Here is a 26,025-nt window from a genome sequence, read left to right on the forward strand (position 1 = left end):
TTAAAGAGTCGGGGGGGGGGGGATATTCAAAATGTGTGGACTGCAGCCAGGATCAGGGCTTGCAGAGCTACAAAACGTATATCCAGGACATGGGAAACCCTGTTTTCCTTCAGCCTCTCCTGAACTGTAGACATCAAAAATTACTTGCAGGGGCCAAAGAGAAAAAATGACTGGACTCCTGATCAGTGTTTTTTTTTTGTTGTTGTTTTTTTTAATTTCACCTTTAACATAGATTTCTGAGTCTGGAGAATCACAGAATCCAAGTTGTCAGAGGTCACAAAAAGGTTTCCACAGACTTGGAGAGCAATGTCACCTGCTAGTGTCCGTCCGCTGTGTTTTCTGACTTCCAATCTTAGCGCAGCTGTCTACCAGGAACTTGAAAGGCTCATCTATTTTCAAACTTTGATGAATTCTAACTTCTAATAGTTCAATGATCATGGTATCACTTTGCTTGATTCTTGCCTGACCTGAACTCTTTGGAGTATTGTCAAAAGGACAATGAGAGACAAAAGCTCCACCGATGCAAGCTGAAGATCATTATTAAAGCAACCTGGGCTTCTGTTACACTTTAACAGAGCCACATGCTGACGGTAAATGGACTGAACCTATATTGTGCTTTTCCAGTCATACTGGCCACTCACAGCACTTTACAGCTACATTCACACTCATGCACATGTTTACATACTGATAATACGCAAATCAGTAGTCAAATGGGGATTAAGTGCCTTGATTGATTTGGGTACTAGAGGAAGCTGGAATCAAACCTTCAATCCTCCGATTACAAGATGACTACTCTTCCCACTCAGCCACACAGACTCTTGTTTTCATGTATTATTCTATTTTTTGTGAATTAGAATTTTGGGTCTTCATTGCCTGTCAATCGATAGTCATCAAAATGAATTAAAAGCATAAATTAACACTTAAAATCCATCCGTGTCATTGTGTGCAGTGAATGCACAGAGAATGTGACTTGCACTTTTTAAAGTGAATTACAGACAAAAAACTTTTTGATGAAGTTCCAATCAATGGAGATGCAGCTACAGATGGTATGTTTTGTGTTCAGGCTAGCCTGACTCATCAAAATCTTCTATCAAAAGCTTGACAGCAAACATTTGAAATTGTGCAGCTTCAGAACAACAATGTTACTTTGATGCTTTATTCACAGAGAACAGTTAGACAATGCAACTAACATCATTGGAATATGTAGATTTAGATTTTTCTTTCCTAATTTGATCCTTAAAGAAGTAAAAAAAATACATAAACAAACAAAAAGATAATTTCGTAAAATAAGCAGTAATAAAGTAAGAGTGGAAAGAGGGAATTAGTAAGCATATGGTATTTATTTGTATTCATAAAGCCGACATAAGTAGTATTCATAAAAACATAAGTAGTTCTCCTTTTGTGTGTCTTTGCAGTCATATTTTAAAACAAATTTATGTAACATGTTTCAATTGAACCTATTTGGAAACAAGGCCATCTTTGAATTGCTTTGCTACTCAAGCTAGAATTTTAACCTGGGATGCCCAAACATTTGCTGTGTAACACAAGCTGTCAGATCCCAAAATGTTTAAAAGAAGCTGCCTCTCACTGGGGAATGTGTATTGTTTTTGTCTCGCTCTCTTCTCTTCTTCACTCTCTCCTGCCATTTATTTTGTCGAGTTTATTCCCCGCTGCATTCTCTTTGCCTCAGTGACGCTTCCTTTCCTCCTTTCTGGGATGGTAATATAGCAGGATTAAATCTTTCCGCTTATGTACTCATTCTTAGCACTAAAAGCACACAAGAGAAGTTGTTTTCCATGTTCCTGTTCATTGGTAATTACTGTGGGGCCCCCTAGGAAAACAAAACACTCACTGTTGTTATGAAGGAAGGCCTCATCTGATAGTTTTCATTGTCTTATTAACAATTAAAAATAAATTGAGAAGATAATATTACAGAAAATCTCTTTTTCATTTGCCCCGAAGTGAGATGGGCTGCAGTAAAGTACAGATGGTATATGTTGTGGGCAACAGTAGTTGACGCATTGTAGGGTAGGAGGGTATCAGGACTGGGAGTGAGGGGGGGGGTGAGAGGAAGCCTGATCAGCTGAGCTGCCTCCCGTTTCTGTTTATTTAAATAAGAAATGCTGAAAGGCACACTGAGCTGCTTATATTATGAGCTTACTGTGTCATTTCTGGAGGGTTTGCCTATACTAAAGTTATTATAGCAGCAGCAAACAGTCTGGGCTGCAGTGGATTAAGGCAAATGAAAGATTGGGCACAGTTTTTTTAAACAGACAGTGTATCAAAAACTAGTCAAAAAACTAGTCAAACTTGAAACCTTGTTGATCACAGGGGATTCGTTTTAGGCCTAAGAATGGCTGATTCTGGTGGATGCCTGGTTAGCATTTTATAAGATGAACTCACTGCTACACACATAAGTTCCAAGATGTTTTAAAATAAAACAGGGAATAAATACAAAGTGAAAAGTGAAAGGTAACCTGCATTTTGCTCCAGCTCCAAGACAAAACAAAGAGAAGCTGATTGACGTTTTACAACGTAGCCCAATAAGGCTAAGATTAACTTTCTAACTACAGATTTTTTTCTGCTATAAATAGAACCATGTTTGTCATTTATTCAAGTCACATCAAACATTTTCTAGGAAATGTAGATATATAATGCTGGTTAGAACCTTACATGCAGTGACATTAAGGACAATGTCAAATTGTTTTTGATATATTCCATTTGATCCTTGGTTCAGAACTGCCTTAAATCTTTGTGGCATATATTCAACAAGGCTACAGAAACATTTCAGATGTTTCGGTCCACATTGATGTGATGCTTTTAAACTGTTGCATCAAATTTGTAGGTGGAACATCCCTGATGAAGGTCTCCTGTTCTGCTAGACTCCAACATTATCTATGGAATTGAGATCTGGTGAATAAGGGTTCTATCTCTATGTTTCTGTGCCAATTTTGACACTTTAGGATAAATTTCTTTAATTCTACATTATTTGGCCTAAAAATGTCTCACTGCTGGCCGCCTTTGGTCAAACGGTGACTTTGGCAAATGTGTCTTGGAGAAGTGTCAACGTCTCTTGGCTCTGCCCACTTTGCTGGAATTTTGCAAAACGTGCCAGGGGCGTGGTTATGCTTTCACTTGGGGGTTAGACTTTAAACTTATGTTACCTTTTTTGTCATCTACCTCTGACCACTGCTTGTCACACAGCTAACGCTCATTGTATACTTTTTCTTTTTTTGGTCCATTATCTGTAAACCTGAGAGGTAGTCAGATGAGAAAATCCCAGTAGATCAGTCATTTTTGAGATACAGACAACCGTGGCACCAACGCCCATGCACCATCACTTAAGTTACCTTTCATTTCATTCTTATGCTCAGTTTGAACTTCAGCAAATTTTCTATACCACTTCTAGATTCTCAAATCTATTGAGCTTCTGCCATGAAATTGACTGGTTCGCAATTTGTGTTAACAAGATTTAAGTGCAAATCTGGTGAGTGTTTGCATCAAAAACAGCCAGGAGTACCCAAAACCCAAAAAAGACCTTACCTTGGGCGCTTTTAGATGCATCCCTTCATCAAAACAGGTAAACATGCTGTGTTAATAGATCAGTGAGGATTCTGCATTTCACTCTAAGGTCCCCCAAGACCAGTGCACAAATCTGCACTTTTTGATACCTGATTGAAATAAAATCCTTTTTTGTTCAACAAAACAAAATCTTTTCCTGGAGCATTTTCACAATACCAAGGTGACTAACCCCAATACACAACATAACATATCTCAGTGCAGTTCAAAACTGTGTATGAACAAAACTTATAAGCTTTTTAATCTTAGTGCTTTGGTTTCATGGTCATAAAATTCGGTGATTTCGTTTTAGCTCCTTCCAAATAAGACACAACTGTACAGTCTGCTGGATGTACAGCTGTCATAATCTCTGACAGCACATCAAAACAAGACATCATGATTAATTTTGTCAGGGATGCTGATACTGATCATCTACATATGCCTTAATAGAGACCCTGTTTTCCTACATGGGATTGCTATTATTGAAAGGAATGATACTCACACATTTATAAAAGATCAAAAGACAGCAAACATTTCTAGCAAACTCTGGTCAACATACTTAAGTAGTTACTTTAAACAACATGGGACAGTAAATGACTTGTCTTTGTCTATCCACGGCCCAATGGAGCGTAGGAAATGAAGACGAAGATGCAGTCAGACATTCAAAACTGAGAAGATGACACAATAAAGAGTCACGCTTGGCATCTGTGTCACATTGTTTTTCCTCTATTATCCCATCCCTTTAGGAAACTAGCTCCGAGTCTCGAGGCAATACTTCTTAATGAGAAAAGGGAACATGAGCACAGATTCTTATTTCCTTTCATCTTTGAAAAAAAATGTTAAACCCATTTTGAGAAAGCTACACATCTTTCAAACTTTTCGACACTTAAATGGGATGTTTTAAAAAAGAAAAACCCTAACAACTATCTTGTTCAAACTCACTGTGCATCCCAAGCACACAGTCGATTGTTCTTACATTCTGTTACTTTACAACCAAAGATATGTATCTCTATAGGCAGAAAGCAAGACATGTTTCTTCACATATTTATTTATTTATTTTTACCAATGACAGCTATTTGACACTGCTGAACAAATTAAACCCCATGTCATGATGCTGTCACTCATGTTTCACTGTGGGGATAGTCTGCACACAAAGCATTTTACAAGCATGCTAAAAATAGCATTCTCTTTCACATGTTTGGTGTATGATTTATTTGGTTGTGCAAAATTTAAACAATACTTCTTTCTTTCCATTCTTTTAACACATTTTTTTCTCTTTGCTTCTTTTTCAACAAAACAACTGAACAACTTAGTTGATGGAACAAGGGCTAAAGTGAAAACTCCACGAAGAAATAAGGAAAAGGTTAATCATAGCTGTTTAAGGGTTTATCATAGTAAGGTTGAAATTAAAGCTAGAATTTAGTCTATAGCAAATTTTAAATTTTTTAAATTTCTTTCTTAAACTCATTACATTAATGTCCTGTGGTTCTAAAAACATAAAATTACAGCGTAAATACAGCTTTCAATTTACTGAATCATGATGACGAACTACAAGCAATTTGAAGAAAAAAAAAATCTACTGGTGTCAAAGAGATTTCACCAATGCGGAGATGTGACAAAACAAATAAAAGAATAAATGCCTACGACCGTCAATTAGCAAATCTCCAGGCTGTTTCTGACCCTCAGAGAAATGAGAGACTAAATGCAGACGTCCCAGCAGGAAACATGAGGAAACCTTTGCATCAGTTTACTCCATGTTAGGCAGAACCAGTGGAAACACACAAAATATTATGTTGATTAAATATGGATGGGTTGAGAATATTTCACTGTGCTTGTTTGTAAAATTTTGCATACTTTTAATTCACCACAAAGAATGTCTGACCCTCTGCATTTTTATTGTTGTGTATTGTTATTTTTGTTAGGGTAAGTCATTTCAGTTTTAAAGCAACTAGCCAGTTTTCTGTAAAATCGATTCAACTTACCTCAGATATACAGCATATAGCTTGTCACCTATCAAATATGTCATGATAACTTCATTCTTTACTTTTTTTTGTCAATTGTTAATTCTATATAAAATTCCAAAGACAATATTCCTCATGTATAAGCCTCTAATGACATCACATGTAGCAACTGGTTGTAGATTTATTTATTTATTTAAATATGTAGAATAACATTTTTCTAGTTCATTCTTCATTATTTGCATATTTTTAAACAAATCCCCCCTTTAAATAGGTGCATGTGTGTTCCATACAGCTTTAGCCAATCATCTGAGTCACATGTGAGAATACTGTATGGGCTGCTTTTTTAAGTTGCAAGAATAAACAGATGGAATTTTTAGAAATGCAAGCAGAAAACCACATTGACTTATTTTATGTCTGGAAAAAAAGGCACAAAAACCAAACAGATGGATAAAAGGTAAATAGCAATATGAACTGATTTCTTCCAGTTAATCGTCACAATTTTGCTTCAGATTTACCATGCATAGCACTACCCATTGGGAGACACCGGAGCCAAACTTTGGCTCCAACACATAAAGTTGAACTCAAATCCAACTCAAATTCCTTAGCTTTGAATGAAAATCCACACAGAAAAGCAGCAGCAATTTTCCTTTTCCTTCAGTGCACTGTTTAAAACCCTTTTATTTTTTGAAATTATGCAGTGAAAATTCTCAATTCTTAATATCCTCTAATAAAATATATAACAGGATAGTATCTTTAACTAACAAACCCTTCACTACACGTACTTGTCAGGATCTGTGTTTTTCTGTGTTTATTTAGAGTTTCTGTGTCCGTAAGTCTCTTCGTTGTCCTGTCCTCCCCTTGATTGTTCCCAGGTGTGTCTCGTCTCTGTGATTACCGTCCCGTGTATTTAACTCCACCTGTGTTCTTTGTTCCTCGTCGGGTCCTCGTCAATGTTAGCTTCTTCGTCATCAGTGTTTCCGTGTGCCTGCTGTTCGTTGTTTTGACCGGTTTTCTTCATTAAATCAACATATTCATCATACCTGGGTCCGCTGCATCTGCCTCACCACCTTTCACCACACCGCTTCCTGACAGTACTATGTTGATTGTATTTTCTAACATAATCTATAAGGATGACATGGCAAAAGAAATTACTGCCTGCCGCTGTTACGTCCTCGCCAAATTGTAGGGCCATTTCTCGCAGAACAGTTTGTCTTTAATCATCACCAGAGAACCTTGGGTATTGCTTGAAACGTGTACATTACGGTTTATTTATCAGGAGTGTTTCTCTGTGTTTTGACTCAGCCTTACATCACTCAGTGAGTCACTCTCCCACAAAGCGGTGTGGTATCATACTGTGGGTAGTGCAACAAGCTGTGCACACAGGCCTCAACCAGCAGTCACACTTCACTTGCTGATAATTCTCTGCCTCGTGCATCTCTAAGAACAAAGCAGCCCATCTGTCTCGCTGACGTGCAATGTGAGGGGGTCAACATGTTTTGGAACCCAAAAAGATATTAATTTTACATTTATCATAGGCAGTCCACTACACAGAGTAAGCAGGAGGAGTCACCCGTCGAAATGCCTTCACCACATTCCCTCTCGTTCGAAGTAAATTAGGATCCCATTGCCTGTCTGCCATACTGCCGTTTCGGATTGCTGAGCACTGTCTATGCGAGTGTGCCCTCTGGTGACTGCGTCCTCAGCAAGAAGAACTGTGGATTTGTGAGCATTGCTTACTTTTATGCAAATCTTCTTTCTTCAGAGGGGGTGGGCTTGAAAAAAAAATGGAGGCAAAGCAAAAAAGATCAGCCAGAAAGTGAAAGGGAGAGAGAGCTCTCATGCATTTTTGTGAGGATGTGACATCTTAGTCTCAAAAAACCCCATCTGTAGCGTATTAGCAGATGCTATTTCTGAGTATACACTTCTTTGAGATTGGAGAGCATGATGAGTCCAAGCTATAGCACATTCAATTCAACTTAAATGAATAAAAGTACCCGAAAAAGAGCCATAAGGTGAGCGGTAGTTGCGGTGAATGAGGTTTCCCACTGCGATTCATTGTCTTACCCATGCTAATTACAGTGCTGGCCATGTTTAGCGGCACCCCAGGCAAAGAACTGTAAAATACCTTAAATCATACTTTTACTGCAGTAGTATAATCTCATTGAAACACTTAGAAAATCTAACTTTCAATTTACGTTTTTTTCAGTAGGGAAAATTTTGTTTGTAGTTATTTATACATTTCTGCAGAAATGAATTTCACTGGAGAAATGTTCTTATGTATCCCTTTTAGAGTAAATTTATCAGAGTTTCTTGGAATTAGGGATTCATTACTCTATTTCCCTGAAATATGAATATGGTAGGACACAGAGGCACATTCCTCGGAGTCACTGGCTACAAGGCTGGAAGAAGACCAGTTTTTACTGCCAACATACTGAGTGAGGTAAAAGCAGTGGTAAAATCATGGAAACTTGTGGTTACCAGGTTATAAAAGCTACTGTTAGACTGTTTCCTAACTTCTCATGTATGCTGGAGTATCAAATAACCTTTAACATCTTTGCCACTTTTATTGTACCAATATGTTTTACAATACAAGTGACGGGTGGGTGGTGGGGGGGGGGATTTAGTGTTTTATTTCTTCAGGACAGGATGCATTACTTTTACTCTGATGTCAGAAGCTTTTTCATGCTATATTTAGGGATCAACTTATCATCGGAGACTTCAAGTTTAATGTTCCGAATGATTATTAATAGAATTAACCAGAAAGTGTTGGAATTTGTTATTAAAAAGATTCACGGGTCAGGCATGATAGATTTTATCCTGACAAAAAAAACCTTCAGAGTTGAACAGCAAATCAGAATAAGACACAGACAATAATACCTTTTACTGACGTCAAATCTTGGTCTATCCAGACTGACATAAGGAGAATTGACAAACCAGTTTGCTCCTGCAGGAATTCTTGTGTTTTGTGAAGAAAAAACATATTTTGCTTTGGGTCTGCTGCTTTGGAAACAGATCGGTCAGCTGGGCATTTTAACATCTCCTTATCGATGCAGACTCTTGGTGTGCACAACCTTAGCCTCAGATCAAGTTAATATTGAGTAATTGCTACATTAACCTACGACTTACATAACTTTTGTCTCTCCTCTGGCATGGCTTAGATGGAAATTAAATTTTGTATGAGGTATTGTCCAATGCATAGCAAGAGGGAGCGGGAGAGGATGTAATCATAGGCAGTGTAGTTGTGTCTAACACAACTGAAATGTAAGGCAGGTAAGGAGCAGCATGATGGAGGTATAAAATGGCAGGTTATTCACTGAGTGCTATTTTAAAAGCTTACTAGCTGCAAGTTGAAAGGGAGCACAAAGTGTAGCAGAAAAAGTTTCAACAGCCTTGAGAGCCAAGGTGCATATTGCTCTACTCCATTGAAACACACATTGCCGTATAATGGACGTGTTACACATAGCTTTTCACCATAAACACTCCAACTGAGTGTGGCATAAAACAAAGGTTAACTATGTGGAAAAACACCTCATGCCCACTATTAAGCATGGTGGAAGATGTGTGACCATGTGGCGCTGCTTTTTTCCTTGAACCTTGTTAGAGTGCATGACATGAATATCCCCCCCCCCTCCCCGCCCCCACATAATACTCACATTATTCTATAAACATTGGATGTTTCTAGCATTTTTAGTGACAGCCAGTGCAATAAAAGAGGAATTTATTTTAATGCTTCCCACACTTTTACCTGTGCCTATAAACGTGACAGCCACTGTAAACACATATTAGTATAAGTAAATATCAATTCAAAGTTGCTGTAAATGTTACACGTAGATAATGCTGTTTCAGGTGAAAATCCCACAAAAGCAAAACAGTAGAGTGCAGTTTTCACACCATTAACCATTGAATGTATGGTTTGAGCAGAGCTAGGGGATTGAAAAGTGAATAGTGGTAGCGGTTCATTAACTTTTGTGAGAAAACTTCATGCACCAACTGTTTTAATAATCTCTTTCAAAATAAAGCCAAATAAAACACAAAGATGCATTGAATTAGTTAACTGAATGTATCTTTGTTGAATAGACCCAACAGATCATATCAAGTCATGCTATTTTACACCAAAATATTAAAGCTATTCAGCCATGAAAATAAGGCTACAACACTGCCTGGAGGGATCTCAGGAGGCAGCTGTGGATGGTATTCATATCATTACCACAAAAAAAAAAAAAAAAACTCTGTACAGACCCAGTGACAGTGGTAACATCGTGACATCACACCTCAGCCACATTCTCTCCTTCCTGGCACAAATCTGAGGAGATGAAATGAATTTTACATGAACTCTAAGGGATTTCAGAGGCGCAGCTGAAGCAGCTGTTCTGACTGTGGCACAGTTTAACCAAACTGCATCTCTGGGAATGTTTAAAATTTATGAAAGGCAGCTAGTCAACCAACAAATACGTTTTATGTAATTATTTTTCACATCAGCTTTCACTCAGCATTCCTTGCCAGTGCAAGTCAATACCGCTTCTGTAAAGCTGTCAAACAACAGTAAAAACAAATTGAACAAATGTTCCCAGAGACTCTGAGACTTTAAAATGCACTGACTGTTTCTGAGTAATTTAATCTGTGAAGTTAAGATAATGGTAGAATGGACAGAATAAAAATAAGAATATGGCAAACAGAATAACCTGGTACTGAAATTAGACACATGCATATTTTGTCAATGCACACATCATAGATGTAAGAAAATTTCTGTCATTGTGCATTTGTCAAAATGTGTATTACTCAAGATGTGCAGCCTTAAAGATCCATTATTCTTTCACATATATCAAAGGATGAACATATTGGCTTTTCATAATAAAGAGCCCTGCAGGAGGGCCATGTGGGCCGCAAGCACCCAGCATGCCTTTATTTTCTCTTACACAGACCTATTTTCAAATACGATGGGAAAATCTGGTGAGGAGGAAAAACTCTATCTTTTTCATATAAGGAAAAACTAAAGATTAAAACATACATGAAAAATGCACACAAATTTGTTCTCTGTTAATACAATAAAGTATTAAAATGACAAATAAAAGCATCTTAATAGTTATAGCAAAGAACAAAATCTATTACAGTTATGGATATATTTAAATTATCAGTAAATTAGGTAAATTAATGCAAAAAATAAATATATATAGTTTACTCTTAGTCCTTAGCTAAAATCAAAATCAAAAAGATGTGTAGAACTTATGTATGTATGCACTGTATGTACTGTATGACCAAAATTTAAAATGAAATAAGATTAAGGACAATGTGATGATTAACTCTGACTCAAATTCAAGCAAAACTAAAACCCAGATAGCGCAATAGAATAATTTTGCTAAAACAACATAGACAAATTCTAAATAAAGTTTTTAAACAGTTAATTTTCTTTTAATTGTGGTTTTCATTCATTCTCAGGTCTTAGGGTTGTTCATTCTCAAGGAGAGCAACATAATGAAATACAAGAATCCTCATATGTTTTAGTTCACACAGCAGGGAAAGCCAATAGCCCAGGTCCAGGAGGCCTGGGCTTTCTGGAGGGTTGATAAAATAAAAGAGTTCCATAAAATAAGACAGATTAACACTGATGTTTCAAAAATTATTTGCATCTTTTCTTTTCTTGTTTGTAACTTTACATTGAAATTAGTGGCTTTAATATCATTTGCAAATCCTGTTTTAAATTCTGCAAAACCTTTTTGAAAATATTATTTTATTTCTTTTGTATTTGATAAATTTTGTATGCAGCAACACATCATGAAAATGGCCAAAGGCTTGCCCTCTTTCTAACTGCCTGATTTAGAAGCGTCTGATATGTAATTTAAGTTGTCTCCATATTGGCTTGACCTATAATTACAAATGAATACTTTATTAGACTATGAATCTTAGGACACTATGCACAGCTAAAGGGCGGTGGCATCTGTCACAAGTGTTTTATCGTCCATTGTGTTCTAAATGTCACCCTAATTGTATGCATTACCATCTTGTTATATCAAAGAAAACTCAAAATTAACCATTAATATTTTGAAGCTTATAAGGTTATCCATCAAGGAAAAATCATCTATTAATAAACTATAATAATGGGTGGCAGGCAAGTTGCCAATATTCCTCTTGGTCTAGGAAAGTGTTTATTTCTCACTTGAACTACAATGCAATTTTTATTCAGTTTTTTCTTGCAGACAAGGAAAACCTCATATGATGTATGGAAGATAATACATAGTTTAATATAGAGGATGCCTGCTGAGAAGGTACTCATCTAAACTAAGGTGAACGAGGGAGGACATACAAAATGCAATGTGCTTGCAGACAGAAACTGCGGAGAATTTATGGCCGACCTCTACATAATATTCACAATATTCTTTTACAAACAGCTTGAACATGTTCCAGGGATCAAAGTAACAGCACTAGTCCAGATGATATTTGACAGATTCTAGTTTGTTAATATGATACATTTTTATCAGGCCTGAAAGTTATGGAGTACCACAGAATTCAATGTTTGGGCCAGTTCTCTGAGTCATACTGTTGTAAACATTATAAGTTTCTTATTTGATTTCAGAGAAGACAGACGTTTTTTATCTTCCAGCCAGATAATCTGAAAAACAAACTGCTTGGTCAGTAACTGACTCATTCAGAAACAATGTAACGAACCTTAGTGTCCTCACAGGATATGTGACTTATAAGCAGGTTTCCAGGACACCCTTCTTTCAGTTGCACAAGATTGCATTCAACTATCCACTGTCCCAACTGTCTCACTCAAAATGACCCAATGCAGTTTCTGGGGTTCCTTAAGACAGAAAACCTTTTACCAATTGACATAATGGTAATAAATCAAATTTCACTGCATTATTTTATTACTAAAATTGAATTAAAATGGATGCAAATAAGTCTGATTTTGTCAGTATACCTGTAGTGTTTTGAAAGAATGTCTTCTAAATTGCCTTAAGATTTCATGTTATGTACTGGAGCAATGTAGATAAACTGAACTGAATTGAGGCTGTTCTGTTTGCGATGTTTGACCATCTCTAACACTACTACAGAAATTAATCCCATTTATAGCTTCATTCAAACTTAGACATTTTGAAACTTTAAATGAATTAAAATCATGTCCATTGCATCAGTGCTGGGAACGCAACTTGGTCTTTTTCACATAAATCTGTTTAATGAAGTGCTGCATAAAAGCAAAGCATTAAAAAGACAGTTATGAGCAATTATATCAAACACAGTCTCCACAACACCCATCCTTAAAATCAGCTATTTAAACAGGTTCAAAGGGCATCTTGGACCAGTAGTCAAATATTGGAGATGACCAGGGGCACCGGACACTGTGTCAACTCTTGGCTCAGGAAGTTCGGGAGGAAGGAGAGCAAGGGGAAGGTCGTCAGCTCTGTCACAAAAACACAAGTCTTAAAATGTTCAAAACTTTACAAAACATCGAAATTCCTCCTGTAATATTGTCATGCAATATACATGTTGACACAACTGAGACAGATTTTTTCAAGAGTTCTCGTGTCCAGTCTGGCAGTGTACGGGTTACGCAGAGGGATTCACCTCTCTGGGCTGACAAGGTGGCACAGCTTTTCCAGCCCTCCTGCCTTACATCACGGTTATGTGGGAACCAGCTTCCGTGACTAATAATAATAAAAAAAAACCCAAACACATCTCAAGTTTCAGTTGAAACATCCTACATAGGTGTTACATCACATTTCACTAAATAAACAAGCAAAAAAAGCGTATAAGTGAATCAATTCTTGTGACTTATTTGTTCAACTACTGTACACATAAAGCCACAGCATATTATATGTATAGATATACAGTGTTCTGACACTGAACAAACCTGACAGCCTGGTAATGAAATGCTACAAACTGCAACGCGCAGGACGGATCTAGCATTTCTACTTCTACCACATTTTCAACACACAGGCTATTGATATAATGTGCTCAATGCACACATTTTTAAGAAATAAAGAGGCAAAAATGAGAAAGTCTTACAAAGCAATGCAAAAAAAAAAGTATGGAACAATAAATACAAAATATTGTAAACTAAACATTTATCCTTGTCAAATCATGTGCAGGTAGCATTTTTGTGTTATATTACACCTACCACACTACACATTAATAATCTTCATTGTGGCCTTTGTATTAAAAAATAAATAAATAAAAGGAGTGGTTATACAGGGCAACCAAGGAAAAGGTGCAAAAATTAAATTTCATTCAGTAACTCAGTTAATTTAATCAAAAAAAGTTGAACTTATTTAAGATCTAACAGCCAGCAAGGCCCATAAATCCACAGCGGGATGTATGCAGACATATTAATCGGCTGCCTCTGAACCCATCAGCTTCCCCACTGCCTTTTAAAACTTCAAACATTAGCTGCAGACAACAGTATTGAAAAGGAGCACTTGGCACTGAAAGAAAAAAAAGAAAATCACTTACGTTTAAGTTCACACATCTTCAGTAAAAGAGACCTTTTCATTTATTCCCCATAATTTTCAGCCTCCTTTACTTTCCCTTGCCGTCTCTTTTCGGAGAGAAGGGTGGAGAAGACGAGTGGGGCAGTCTTTCACTCGGGCCAGAGTGTCTGGCAGTGTTTAAGTGGCACACCAGGACTTGTTTCAGTCTGCCAAGGCGAATCCATTGTGGAGGCAGGTGGGCCAACACACATCCTCGCTCAGGACACAGACTTGTGTGTCCTAGCCTTTGTCTCCTTGCAGCCTGGCAACGGAGCCAGCGGCTATGAAGTCAGTGGGTGCAGAGCATTGCTATGGGAACCAGCATAGTAGGCTAGGCTGTGGCTGCACTTGGATCAGTTTGAAGACTTTTCTGCATACCGTTTAATGCTGGAGTTGCCTGTAGAGTTCACTCTCTTAAATATTCTTCCCGAGACTGGCCAACGATCTTATCTGTAGTTTTTCTTCCATCTCTATTGAAAAATAGATAAATATTTATTGTAATAAAAATCAAAACGCAACTATGGGATTAGGCTTTACAGAAACTGGGAGAGGTTCATGGTACTCTCTCGCCCTTGAGTTTGCCCTCGCGCAAATAATTGTGCTGAAATGGTACATCCATCCGTGTCAGCACATCCACACACACAAACACACAGTCGTCAACATAAAAACAAACAGCCGCCAGAGTAGAAATCTTAAAACTCATTGACTATAATTCAACACGGCATTGAACAACAGTAAGGTCTGAAGGTGGAGTCCACAAAGGCTCCCTGGCATTGTGTCAGCTGAGTCCGCAATGTGCGTGAGGCAGAAAAAAGGGCGGGGTGTGTCCGACACACTCCTTTGCTTAGTCAACCGAGCCGGGGTGCAAGCTGAGTGCTGGGGGGTCCAGACAGGTGGGAGAATAGCTGAGGTGAGGCTCCTTAATCCACAGCAGGGGGGCGCCATTCTTGCCCTCCTGGCTCTTGTTGTTGTTGCGACCTTTGTAGCGCACGACCAGCAACGCGATGAGAAGGATGCCAAAGATGGGGAAAGGGTAGAAGAAGAGGAAATAGAAGAGGGACTCGTTGGAGCACACCACTGACTGTATGGTGGAAACTGGGGGCAAAGAACAAACAATTCAAAATGGTTAGCATATACAAAGTAGCACAGTGAAGCATTTTCTAAGCTTGCATTAAAGTTGAAAACTTCAATTTTTTCAGTTTGTCTTTTGTCGTCTTGTACTCCTTTTCATGGCCCCATGTCATTTGGTGTGTTCATACTTCCATTTTGTACCCATAAAATAACTTATTACCTGAAATCCACATAGCTTGTTTTTCTTTGTTCTTACGTGTGTATTTATTTTGGTATTAGTACCTAATCTTGGCCAACTGACTATAAAATGACAGATTAAACCAAATCAACCCTAAGCGACATCCTACCGTTAATATGTTATGTCTAATTAGAATTAACAGCATGTCCTTACAGCGAATCCTCTGTTTCTGAAGACAATATGAGACATCCACATGGTGGGTAGGAATTGACATTTAGAAAGAGCAAAATGTCCTGTGGCAGATTTCTCCATATTATATTTAGAAAAGTCAGGTGTGACAAAGCAAATCTACTTTATAGATACAAAATGGAGGAGTGAGACAGCTAGTGCACACTCTGAATCTGAGGTTTGAAAAGTTGGCATCACTGGGGGTTGAAATAATGATAAAAACAGAACATCATTTTAGAAAAATCATATTAATGTTATAAATATTATAGAGGTTTAGTTGACTCAGACCTGCTTGTCTACTCATCAAATAGTCAGGGTCACATGTGTTTCACCTTTTTGTTGGTCAGAAGCCAATAAATTGGTGAGCAGAATTTTTGGCCTCTCAGAATCTATCTGTATATGTTCAGGAGAACAAAAACTCTCACCTCAAATCTTTTCTACAGGGTTGACAACAGTGACAACGGTTGAAACTCAAAAGGGTAAAATGAACAGTTGGGTGTGGTGGTGCAGGGGTTAAGCACAACCCACATATGGAGGCCTTAGTCCTCGGTGCGGCTGTCACAGGTTTGATTCCCGGCCTGGTGACCTTTGCCGCATGTCTTCCCCTTTTCTCATTGCTCACTTTCCTGTTAACTAACTATCAAATAAAGGCCACCAGAGCCAATAAAACTTTTTTTTTTTTAAATGAACAGTCTTGCTCTCTTGCAGCCTGAATGAGCCATCAAGATGTTTCTACGATGTCCTTGTGAATGGCTTTTTACATCCCTGTACTTAACATAACATCATCTTTTTTGCTACATATTTAAGTGTATCCCATTCATGGGTAAAATTTATGCATCTTCTTCAGTATCAGCTTCCATGTCTGAGTGTTGTTACTATGACCTAATGGGTATGGTGCATTGCCTGAATGGATAAGGTCAGATTTTTGAGCTTCCAATCATCCAAACACTGGTGCAGTTGATCAAGCTGGGAAAAATTAGACTTACAACCCATGAAAGTATCAGCTATGTAAAAGATCCAACTGGTTGATAAAAATTAATATTTATGTGTAATATGGCATTTGGATAGAGCTAATTTGTTTTCTCTCTGACTGGTATTTGTTCACTAGATTGTTTTCAAATCAAATCTGAGGTAATTAGGAGATTTGCCCTCAATGTTAACTCTGCTTTTGATTAGCTGTTCAGAGGAATAACACAGATTGTGTAATTAACTACATTGTTTGAACTACTTGTTTATAAATTTTCCTTCACCCCTTTCCCTGAATTAATTACCTACATGTTTTTCCTTTGATCAGTGTCACAGACACACGCGGAGGCTCTGAGGATTTTGTTACCAAGGACTCACCTTGCTGCAGTACATTGACAATGGTGACACCAGAATTATTGGTGGCAAGGCGATACCATTCATTGCGAGGGTTGAGAAGCCACTCCTCCACATGGCAATAGTAACGACCAGCGTCTGCTGGCCGGGCTCCGTGAATGGTCAGGCTGTACTGGTCAGAAGTAGTCCTCTCAAACTGAAAGCGGGAATTGGGCCCATTGTCGTCAGGGGGGCTGCAGTTTCCATTTCCAAAGATGGCGTCATGGCCGATGGAAAACACACAGTCCCGCTTATCGTCGTCTTCCCCTGGCTGGTCCTCGATGTCCTCGTCATCAGAGCGATCCACGTACCAGAACACAGAAAAGCGCGAGTCGGGAGACGACTGGCTGAAAATATTGCAGCCCAGTCGAATTGAGTTGGACGCCTCCACTGTCACGTTATTCTCAAGCTCATCAACACGTAGTTGAGGCTCTGCAGAAGTTCCCCAAGAGAGAAGGAATAAAGGAAGACAATTTATGTTAATAAATGCACATATAGTTCAAACAGGGAAGGTGATTTACGTGTACTAATTCACAACTATTGGGCTAATTATGCAATGTTGTCAATTTGGCATTTTCAAAAGTGTTGTAAACGTGGATCCCATTAAATTATACTGCACAGCTAAGTTATTACAGTTACTAAACCCAAAAGGGAAACCTTCATATTATTTAGTTTAATTACAGAGTTATTGATGATCAGATCTTTGAGCTAATCAAAACCAAAAATAAAATTTCTTATAAATGACTGTGCACTGCAGGGTATATGCATGGCATCATTTTGCATGGATTGCTTCATCACAGGACTGTGCCATATCTACTGACCAATCGAGCACAGCGATACCAGGTTTGGGCAATTTGTCAATGAGTATAGGTGCCAGGTTTTGATAGAAAAGAAAATCAGCATCTCCATAAGGCCAAGCAATCAGAGGAAATAATATACCAGACAATTGAGTTGATAAAACACAGTGGACACACAGGAGCAGATTTCATGCTTGAAGTCAAGGATTATATTAATTTCCACTCTTTCTCCACACTCTGGGAACTTGAATTTCATATTAAATTTAACATTTACTTCCATCAGAAAAGTGGATTTTTGACCACTGAGCAACAGTACAACCTGTTTTCGTCTTAGCCCAGGTAAGAGGCTTCTGATGTCATTATCCGGTTTAGGTGAGGGTTGATACATGGAGCTACAGCTGTAGCCCATATCCTGGATAAGTTTGTGAGTGGTTCTTGAAACACTAACGCCACACCTCATTAATCTCCCCAAAACCTTTGCACCTTATTTTACCACACATTTTCCTTTTACTCAACTTTCTATTAATTACCTTGGACACATCAGTCTGTGAAGAGCCAGCTTCTTCAGCAATGACCTTTTGTGACATAACATTTTGTGAAATGTGTCAATAACTGTCTGCTGGACACCTGTCAAGTCAGCAGTTTCCATCATTATTGTGGTTGCCGTAATCGTAATGTCATAGACTTTTATTTATAAGTAAAGTTCTAATTTTCTGAAAAACTACATTTTGGGATTTTATTAGCTGTAAACCATAATCATCAAAATGAAGAGAATCAAACACTTGAACTCAATTGTGTAATTAATCTATATAATAAAGCAATTTAATCTTTTGAACTGAATTACTCAAATAAATTAACTTTTCAATTGTTTTCTGATTTTCTGAGGTGGATGAATATATAAAAAGAAAAACGTACATTTTTTAATATTTACTTACAAAATAATGAAGAGATACAATAATTGCAGCCCTAAAATGAACTAATTTAAACATGTTAACATCATAAAATAGTCATTTCTGCATGTGTTACAGGAAATGGAGAAACAAAAGACAAAATTAAATCAGACTCACTATCCCGCCTGCAGCCAGCACCAGTCTTTCCGCTTCCCAGCAGGTTTGGATCCAACCTCAAGGCTAGTTTGTCTGTCTGCATGGATGTGCTACAGCCCTTCAGGGGTGGTTCTATGACCCACTTCCCCAGCAATTTAGAAAAAATGGGGCAATAAAAACTTGGCTTATAATGGCTTTTTCTCACACAATGTTTGGAACTGACTTCTTGTTAAACCAAAATGAGGCGCAGAAAGACAGCAGGGGTGGAAAAACTGCTAATTCCTGCAGCTTCAGAGGATGCTGTAACAATAAATTAAAACCCATCTCTGCCTTCAAAAGTTAAAATCTACAATAAACAATTTTGTGTTCCTGTAATGCATCTTATTTCAGAAGATATTTGAAATTCTTTGAACATCACCAAGGGGTACCCAAATTACTCCATGATAAATTCAGGAACAATGGGCCAAATAGAGATCTCTCTCTCAGAGAGATTAAGAGATACGAGCTGAATCATGCTCAAAATAACTCTGATGAGGTGGGATGTCACGGTGTGGGTGGAAGTAGATACATCGTCACTTTAAATCACTATTTTTCAGTACTGGACAAGTGGATTAGCTTGTCCATCAGTGCCTGGGAGTTTTCCAATTTTTTAATCTTCCTGAGCTCTGACTGGGGCAGATGTTAGGTTAGAACCATTAAGGTGCAGAGCAGAACATGTTGGGAGTCGGTTGAAAATATGAGTGAAATAATTGTAACATTAAATAGGTCATTAATGTAGCACAATACTGAATATACTAAATGTGCCAGAAACGTTTATCAGGAAAGAAGTTAATGTGAAATAAGATCTCTCTGTGTCATTACACAGTGCTCTTATTGGTAGCAAACAAAATCTGCAAGCTAAAACGCTTTAAGTCAAACTTTGACACTTTTTCTTTATTCAGAAAACAAGTTCAGCATTTACCACTAAAAGTATCAGCTTGGCCTCTATGTGCACATGTCAGTTTATGCTGATTAGTGAGGCAATTTACACAGTTTACATATAGATTTGATTTGAAAGCAGTTTCTGAGATTCTGTTTCCATGAGTGGTGATGAGCAAAAGACCCCTTCATCTTTCTGCTGCAGGCAGCCGCCATCTGCAAAGCTGTGAAAAGTTTTCTTCAGTGTTTTTTTTTTTTTCCTGAGTGACAAATTATAACACTTAAGGAGATGATTGAGATTCAGTTCTTTTCAACGTTTCTGTCCAAGGCTGTTTACTGTACACGTGAAGTGATCATGTCGAGACAAAGTATATGGTGAGATGAATCAAGCCAACACCGCACTGAAGGAGTGTCAAGCTAAAATGTGCCATTATTTCTAGCATAAATGTTATGCTTTGTAGTTCATAAAAACATGAGCTTTATTTGTTAGACCATAGAGAATGATCAGATTTCATTGGGTCAAACTACAGAGGAGCAGAAACATGGGTTTGCATTACAACTTATAATTGGGAGCAAGTATTCCTTTTGCAACACTGTTTCACCTTTGCACCTGATGGGGCAGAAAATAGGTTTTCCCAGGAAAAAAACAGAAAATCAGAAGAATGAAGTCACAGCTGAATGCACATCTCTAAAGACCGCAGAGACACATATTGTCTTTAAATTACTTGAGATGCAATTTTAACATTTGATGTATTTATTTATTGAAAAGAAACATACACCTCGTTATTTTTTCAGGGGTGCTGCAATCAAAATTTGACAAAGATCTAGCTGCATACTAAAAAATAAAACATCAATAAATCTAAATGAAAGCAACTTTTAAGAACAAGAGCAAATGAAATTGATGGAAATAAGCTACCAAAGTCCAGAATGCAAATGATAGGAGATGACAAATAATGAATATGCAAACTGATAGATGTTCTAAGTAAAGAATTTTATACATATAGATTTACAATATTAAAGATTTTATTGATTAATAGATGAATGACGACTAATTAATCGTCTGACTGTGAACTCAATTTAGAGCGCTTAGGTTTAACTACGATTAGGAATAAACTGTGAACATGAATTATTTGATTTTATTGCTTTTAACCAAAATTCTTAAAAAAGGGTGACCTGTCACAACAATTTTGATACTGTACTATATTAAATCCCTGCATGCTGTCATGTGTAATCTGTGTCTTTGTTAATTCTACCTCTGCTATTTGTTGGCTTGGAACAAACATGATGGCGAGCCAACCAGGCGTCAAACTTTGAATCTTTTGATCCTTAGAAATATTATCCATGGCAACACTGACCCAGCTCCCAGGATTAAAGAGTCAGCTCATGCTTCACTCATTCATTCATTCATTGAAATGACCTTGAACAAGAGGAGCACTTTTAGCCTCACCTGGTTGTTTGACAAGAACCCTGGTGTAGCCTGAGGTATCCCGGGAGAGTCGATACCAGGCTCCATCTGGGTCACTCAGCCACTCCTCCACCAAGCAGTAATATGTCCCAGAATCACTGCTCTCTGCCCTGTTCAGAGTCAGTGCATAGAGGCGAGGTGAGAGCCTCTCTGCCTGGACCCGCCGCCTCAGTCTCTCTTCGTCTGCGTAGGCGCCGTACTCAAAGGCCCCTGTACGTTCAATCCTCAGCAGGAGTTCATCGGTTTCTGACCCCGCTGCCCGTCTTATGTACCATAGCACAGCATGTTGGGAGTCCTGGCTGGTCTGGGAGGTGATTGAGCAATTGATCCTGACCCTGCTGTCCTCCTGGTACACCAAAGACTGGTTGTTCTTTTGCACCTTTAGCCTACTCTCTGCAAGGAAACAGAAAAAGCAGGGTTGGGGGGTGGAGAAGAAAAAGCCAACAGTCAGCTCTCTGGTTATAAAGAATATGATCAGTGGTGACAGGTACATATCGAAATTTCTGTTTTGTGACAAATTACTTAAAATGCGGTTTATTTCTGGTGGCAGGAGGGCAGAAAATGACTGGCGAAGCGTGGGTGAGTTCAAAAGTTGACAAAGATAAAGACAGACAAGAAGAAGAGGTGAAGTGAAAGAAGAGGGAAATGCCAAACAAGTCAAAGTCAGGGTGATGGGAAGTCTGTTGAAAATGCAGACCAGAGAAAGAGACAAGGGCGATAGATTGTAGGGAAGGATATTATTAGGTAGAAAACAAGACAAAATCAGAGCAGGAGGTCCTGTCAGTCTGCCAGAAAGAAAACGAAGTAATGCATCTATAAAGTCAAGCAGGAGAGAGAGCAGTACGAGAGGAGAGGGAGACGACAGAGAGGTGTGACCAAAATGCCAGGAGGAAGCTGCATTTTTTCTGAGTGCTGTGACAGGATTGGTTACACTGACATCGGTTGCGGGATAGGATTAGCTGCAGGTACATCAGGTGTGACCGCCATGAGAGCCCCACTGTCAAACGCTCAGGGGGGAGAGGATTAGTTGAAAACGTGCAGAACACACAGAAGCGCACCAACACATACATTCACACAGGTACACACACGCACATACACATGCATACATATACACACATCCTTGACACAAGACATGGCAAAAGAAGCAAAAGAAAATTAAGAGAAATTTGAAACAATATCTAGCTTATGATTCTAAGGCAAAATTATTTTCTCCAGCTGTGCTTAGTTTTTCATTTTGTGAGAGAAATTAAAAAGGTTCTTGAGAAGACGTTGGAAACCCCCCCCAAAAAACATTTATTTTAGTTATCTTTAAAAATATTCAGTTTATATATTTTCTAGATATTTTCATTGAAATTGTGCAGATATTTACCCAAAACGTCCAACTCTAAAGTTCTATGTATGTTCTATCAACCTTAAAAACACTTTCTTTCATAAAAATAATTCCAATTAACCCTGAAAATCTGAAGATGGTAATGAAGCCACATACCAAAAATAAAACATGAAACTTAATTTAAGTAGTGAATCGAATAATTGTAATAACCCAAATATAAACTACCTTAAAAAGATGTATATCTTGAGAATATAATTAGAATATATGAGAATATAATTAAATGTTAAAAGATTAACATATTTTTTACTCTTTACTTTGTGTAAAGCGAACATCAATAAAAAAAATACAAATATGATGACCTTGAACTGATACAGAATAACTTCAAAAATGCCATCAGAAAGCTTTGTAATTTAGTACTTTTGTCAAAACAGACAGCTGAGGAAAAAGTTATCTGCTGTCAGAAAAGAACTTCTAGATTTTAGAGCTCACACAGACACAAAACAGACGCAGGAAAAAGAACACCTATCTTTAGATCTGAAATATTATTTCTGCTACAACCACTGAAACAGCCCTGAAATAGCACATTATTTGCATAAACATAAGTGGGAATGGGTAAATGTCTTACATTCACCAGAATGGAAGACTGCTTGGTATTTTTTTTTTGTTCATGTAACACATGAATTTGAGGTTTAACGGTAAAATAAATTAAATGATCTACTTTATTAGGACTTTTTTGATAGACTACTATAAAGCAGTGGATAATATCGAATGGAAGGAAAATAATAAGGGGTTTTAATTTTTTTTAAATACAAATGAAAGATGAAGTGTTTGTATCCATTTCCACCAAATCAACACTTTATAGAACCACCTTTTTCTGCAGGTTTTTTTTTTTATGATATGTCCATGCCAGCTGTTCAGATATAAAAACTGAGTTTCTGTACTTTCGTCTAAAAAAACTCTGTGAAAATAGGTAGACAGCACAAGTGAACATCAATCTCCAGGTCTTGACAACAATTCAGAGTTTCTGTCTGGACCTTTACAAGATCCAGAGATCTTGTAAGATCAATATACTTTGATCTAAATCCTTCCATTGTAGCTCTGGCTGTATGTTTATGGTTGTTGTCCTGATGGAAGGTAAACCTCCATCCCAGCCTAAACTCTTTTGCTGCAGCCAACATATTTTCTTCCGGTACTGCCCTGGTTCTGTCTATTATTTTCATTAACTCTGACCAGCTTCTCTGTCCCTGCTGAACAAAAACTCCCACAGTGTGACGCTGCTAGTCTTGTTTAAATGTAGTGTTGAAGGCTATGTTCACTGTTAGCATTCCACCAAACAACATTTTTCATGAACAGATTTCATACTGTGTGCCATGTTTCAGATGTTTGCCACGTGTTCAATGACTAACAGTCCTCTTTTAGTAATGGTTTTACCTTGACCCTCTTCCATAAAGGCTGGATTTATGATATGTGATATATATCTCTGTACTATCTCCAGTGGTATTATGAGACTCTTGGCTGCTTCTCCAAACTCTTTCAATTTCAGATGATGGACTGAAGTGTGCTCAAAGATGATCAGATCTGGGGATGATGTTTTAAAAAACTAAAACTACATTCATTTTAAACCTTCCAACAACCATAAAACTCAACATTCAGTTGTGTTGCTTGGTCTTCATGCAGTTGCTTAATGTTCTCCAACAAACCTTTGAGGCATTCACAAAACAGCTGTATTTATAGTGTAACTAAATTTCACACTGGTATGTTGTATATAATTAGATTACTTCTGATCAACTTGTGATGAAGGTCTGCAATGGGGATCAGGTTTCAGGGAGCTAAATAGGAAGCTACTTTGAAAACTCTGTATCAACATTCCTTCACTTCACAGTCACAAACTACTTTGTGTTGGTCTAATTAAAGTCCCAGCGACAAAATGTGAAAAAGTTCAAAAGGTCTGAATACTTTTGAAAGTCGCTTATTTGCTACCTAATAGTTTCTCAGCTCCTTCTGCTGTAGTCCATGCAGGGTTTTGGCTATAACAGGCCGGCTGATCGACTGCCTACGGTCACAGCCATCTGCTGAGAAAACCTCATCTTTATCCACAGATTGGTGAGCGTGGTCGACTGACTCCTGTTTGTAGTGCTTCATATATATATATATATATATATATATATAGTGATAAATATTGCATGATTTTGGGTGCATTTAAAAGACACATGGTTATGAGGCATTGCCAGACCACCCTGTTGTGCAGCAGTATTTCAAGCTAGCATCTCAAATTACTCATCATCACCATTGCTTCTCTACCCACCACATTCAAGAAGCTGAAAACATCTCCATCTGGAAAATGTACCACCCCGTGGAATCCTGGCAACCATTTTCCTCTTCTTTTTTCAGGAGAATTACCTCTGAACCTCCTGAAGTGAAAGCATGCAGAATGGGATTGGCACGAGACAAAGCAACGCTCTGCAGTTCCCATTTGAAGTTTGAATCCACAGCCAGGAGAAAAACTGGGGGCTGAAAGCCTGGTGCCGTGCACGAGTGTTTAAAAGAAATTCCCTTTCTAATTTAAAATAAGCAAATTACTTAAGCCCTATTAGGTGGCATCATGAGCTATTAAAAGTTATTATTACCAAGGACTCACTCAAGCACAGACTGATGGGACAAACAGAATGGAGAAACAATGAGCCAATAAGCCAGAGGAGACATAAAAGGGGAAGGAATGCTCTCCGTTTTATGCTCCAAAAGGACTTCAGAGTCTCATGTCCCTGCTGAATCTCACTGCTGTGAAAGCAGCTTCACAGAACGGCCTGTCAAATCCGATGACATGTGTCCTTTTCCACAGAGAATGAAGTTTTTCCTATCAACTACAGTAAAGCCCATCAGCCACTTACAAAAATGCAATTGTTGACAGAATCAGCAATAACTCAATCTGAAGCGAGTATAAAGCCAAGTAAAGACTATTCTTTGTTATAATGTAGATGCTCCTCATGTATGTTCAATAAAGAGCAAAATTACCTCTGTGTTTGAAGGTCATCATGGCAATCAATATCTGTTTCGGGTTCCATTACATACATTCATGACTGTGCTTCTGTAGCAAGAAGTGCCCATCCACAAAGTGACATGAATCCAATATCAACAGTGCTTGCTTTTACATCTAAAAGGTAGTTCCTGTGTAAGTCAAGCTTAATTAGACATATAAGTTGTTTGAAATGTACAAGCTTTGACTGCCATTCAAGAAAACATTTTTGTCTAAACTTTATCCTTGAGAATAATGGTTCAGAGCCTTCAGTATTGTTCACCTACTGTTTCCAGGGCAACTGTGAGTCTTAGATCACCATTGTGAAGTAAGTTTGAGGAACTCACAGATTTCTTCCTCCAGCAATAGAGAGGGAAGGCACAATTACCCACGGTTAGGATTCATATAGCATACAACAATTATATATACACTTTTCATATTACACAAAGCTGTTCACAAGTATGTTTTGAACAAGTCTCAAGTCTCTAATGACTGAAATTAGACTCACAATAGAGGATAAATATGGGCTAAATAATAACGTTGCATTCAAGTGAGTTACATTTTAAATCATGCAGTGTTTTGTACATATCACATCAATATTTAACAATTCTCTTTGTTTTCAGAATTTTTTTTCAA

At 37.9% G+C, this 26,025-nt stretch overlaps 1 protein-coding gene across 2 annotated transcripts in view; it reads right to left on the reverse strand.

The window, feature by feature from the left end:
• Positions 1–12,671: 12,671 nt before the first annotated feature.
• igsf3 (immunoglobulin superfamily, member 3) overlaps positions 12,672–26,025 on the reverse strand; it is a 108,862-nt gene continuing 95,508 nt past the window's right edge. For both annotated transcript variants that reach the window (XM_028023391.1, XM_028023390.1), the window contains exons 7-9: positions 21,029–21,439; positions 16,806–17,252; positions 12,672–15,079 (exon numbers count right to left, since the gene is read on the reverse strand). In XM_028023391.1, coding sequence (XP_027879192.1) covers positions 14,829–15,079; positions 16,806–17,252; positions 21,029–21,439 — 1,109 coding nt within the window. In that variant the 3' untranslated portion in view covers positions 12,672–14,828. The remainder of the gene's footprint in view (positions 15,080–16,805; positions 17,253–21,028; positions 21,440–26,025) is intronic.

Source organism: Xiphophorus couchianus, chromosome 7 (genome assembly GCF_001444195.1).
Source record: "Xiphophorus couchianus chromosome 7, X_couchianus-1.0, whole genome shotgun sequence".
Taxonomy (NCBI): domain Eukaryota; kingdom Metazoa; phylum Chordata; class Actinopteri; order Cyprinodontiformes; family Poeciliidae; genus Xiphophorus; species Xiphophorus couchianus.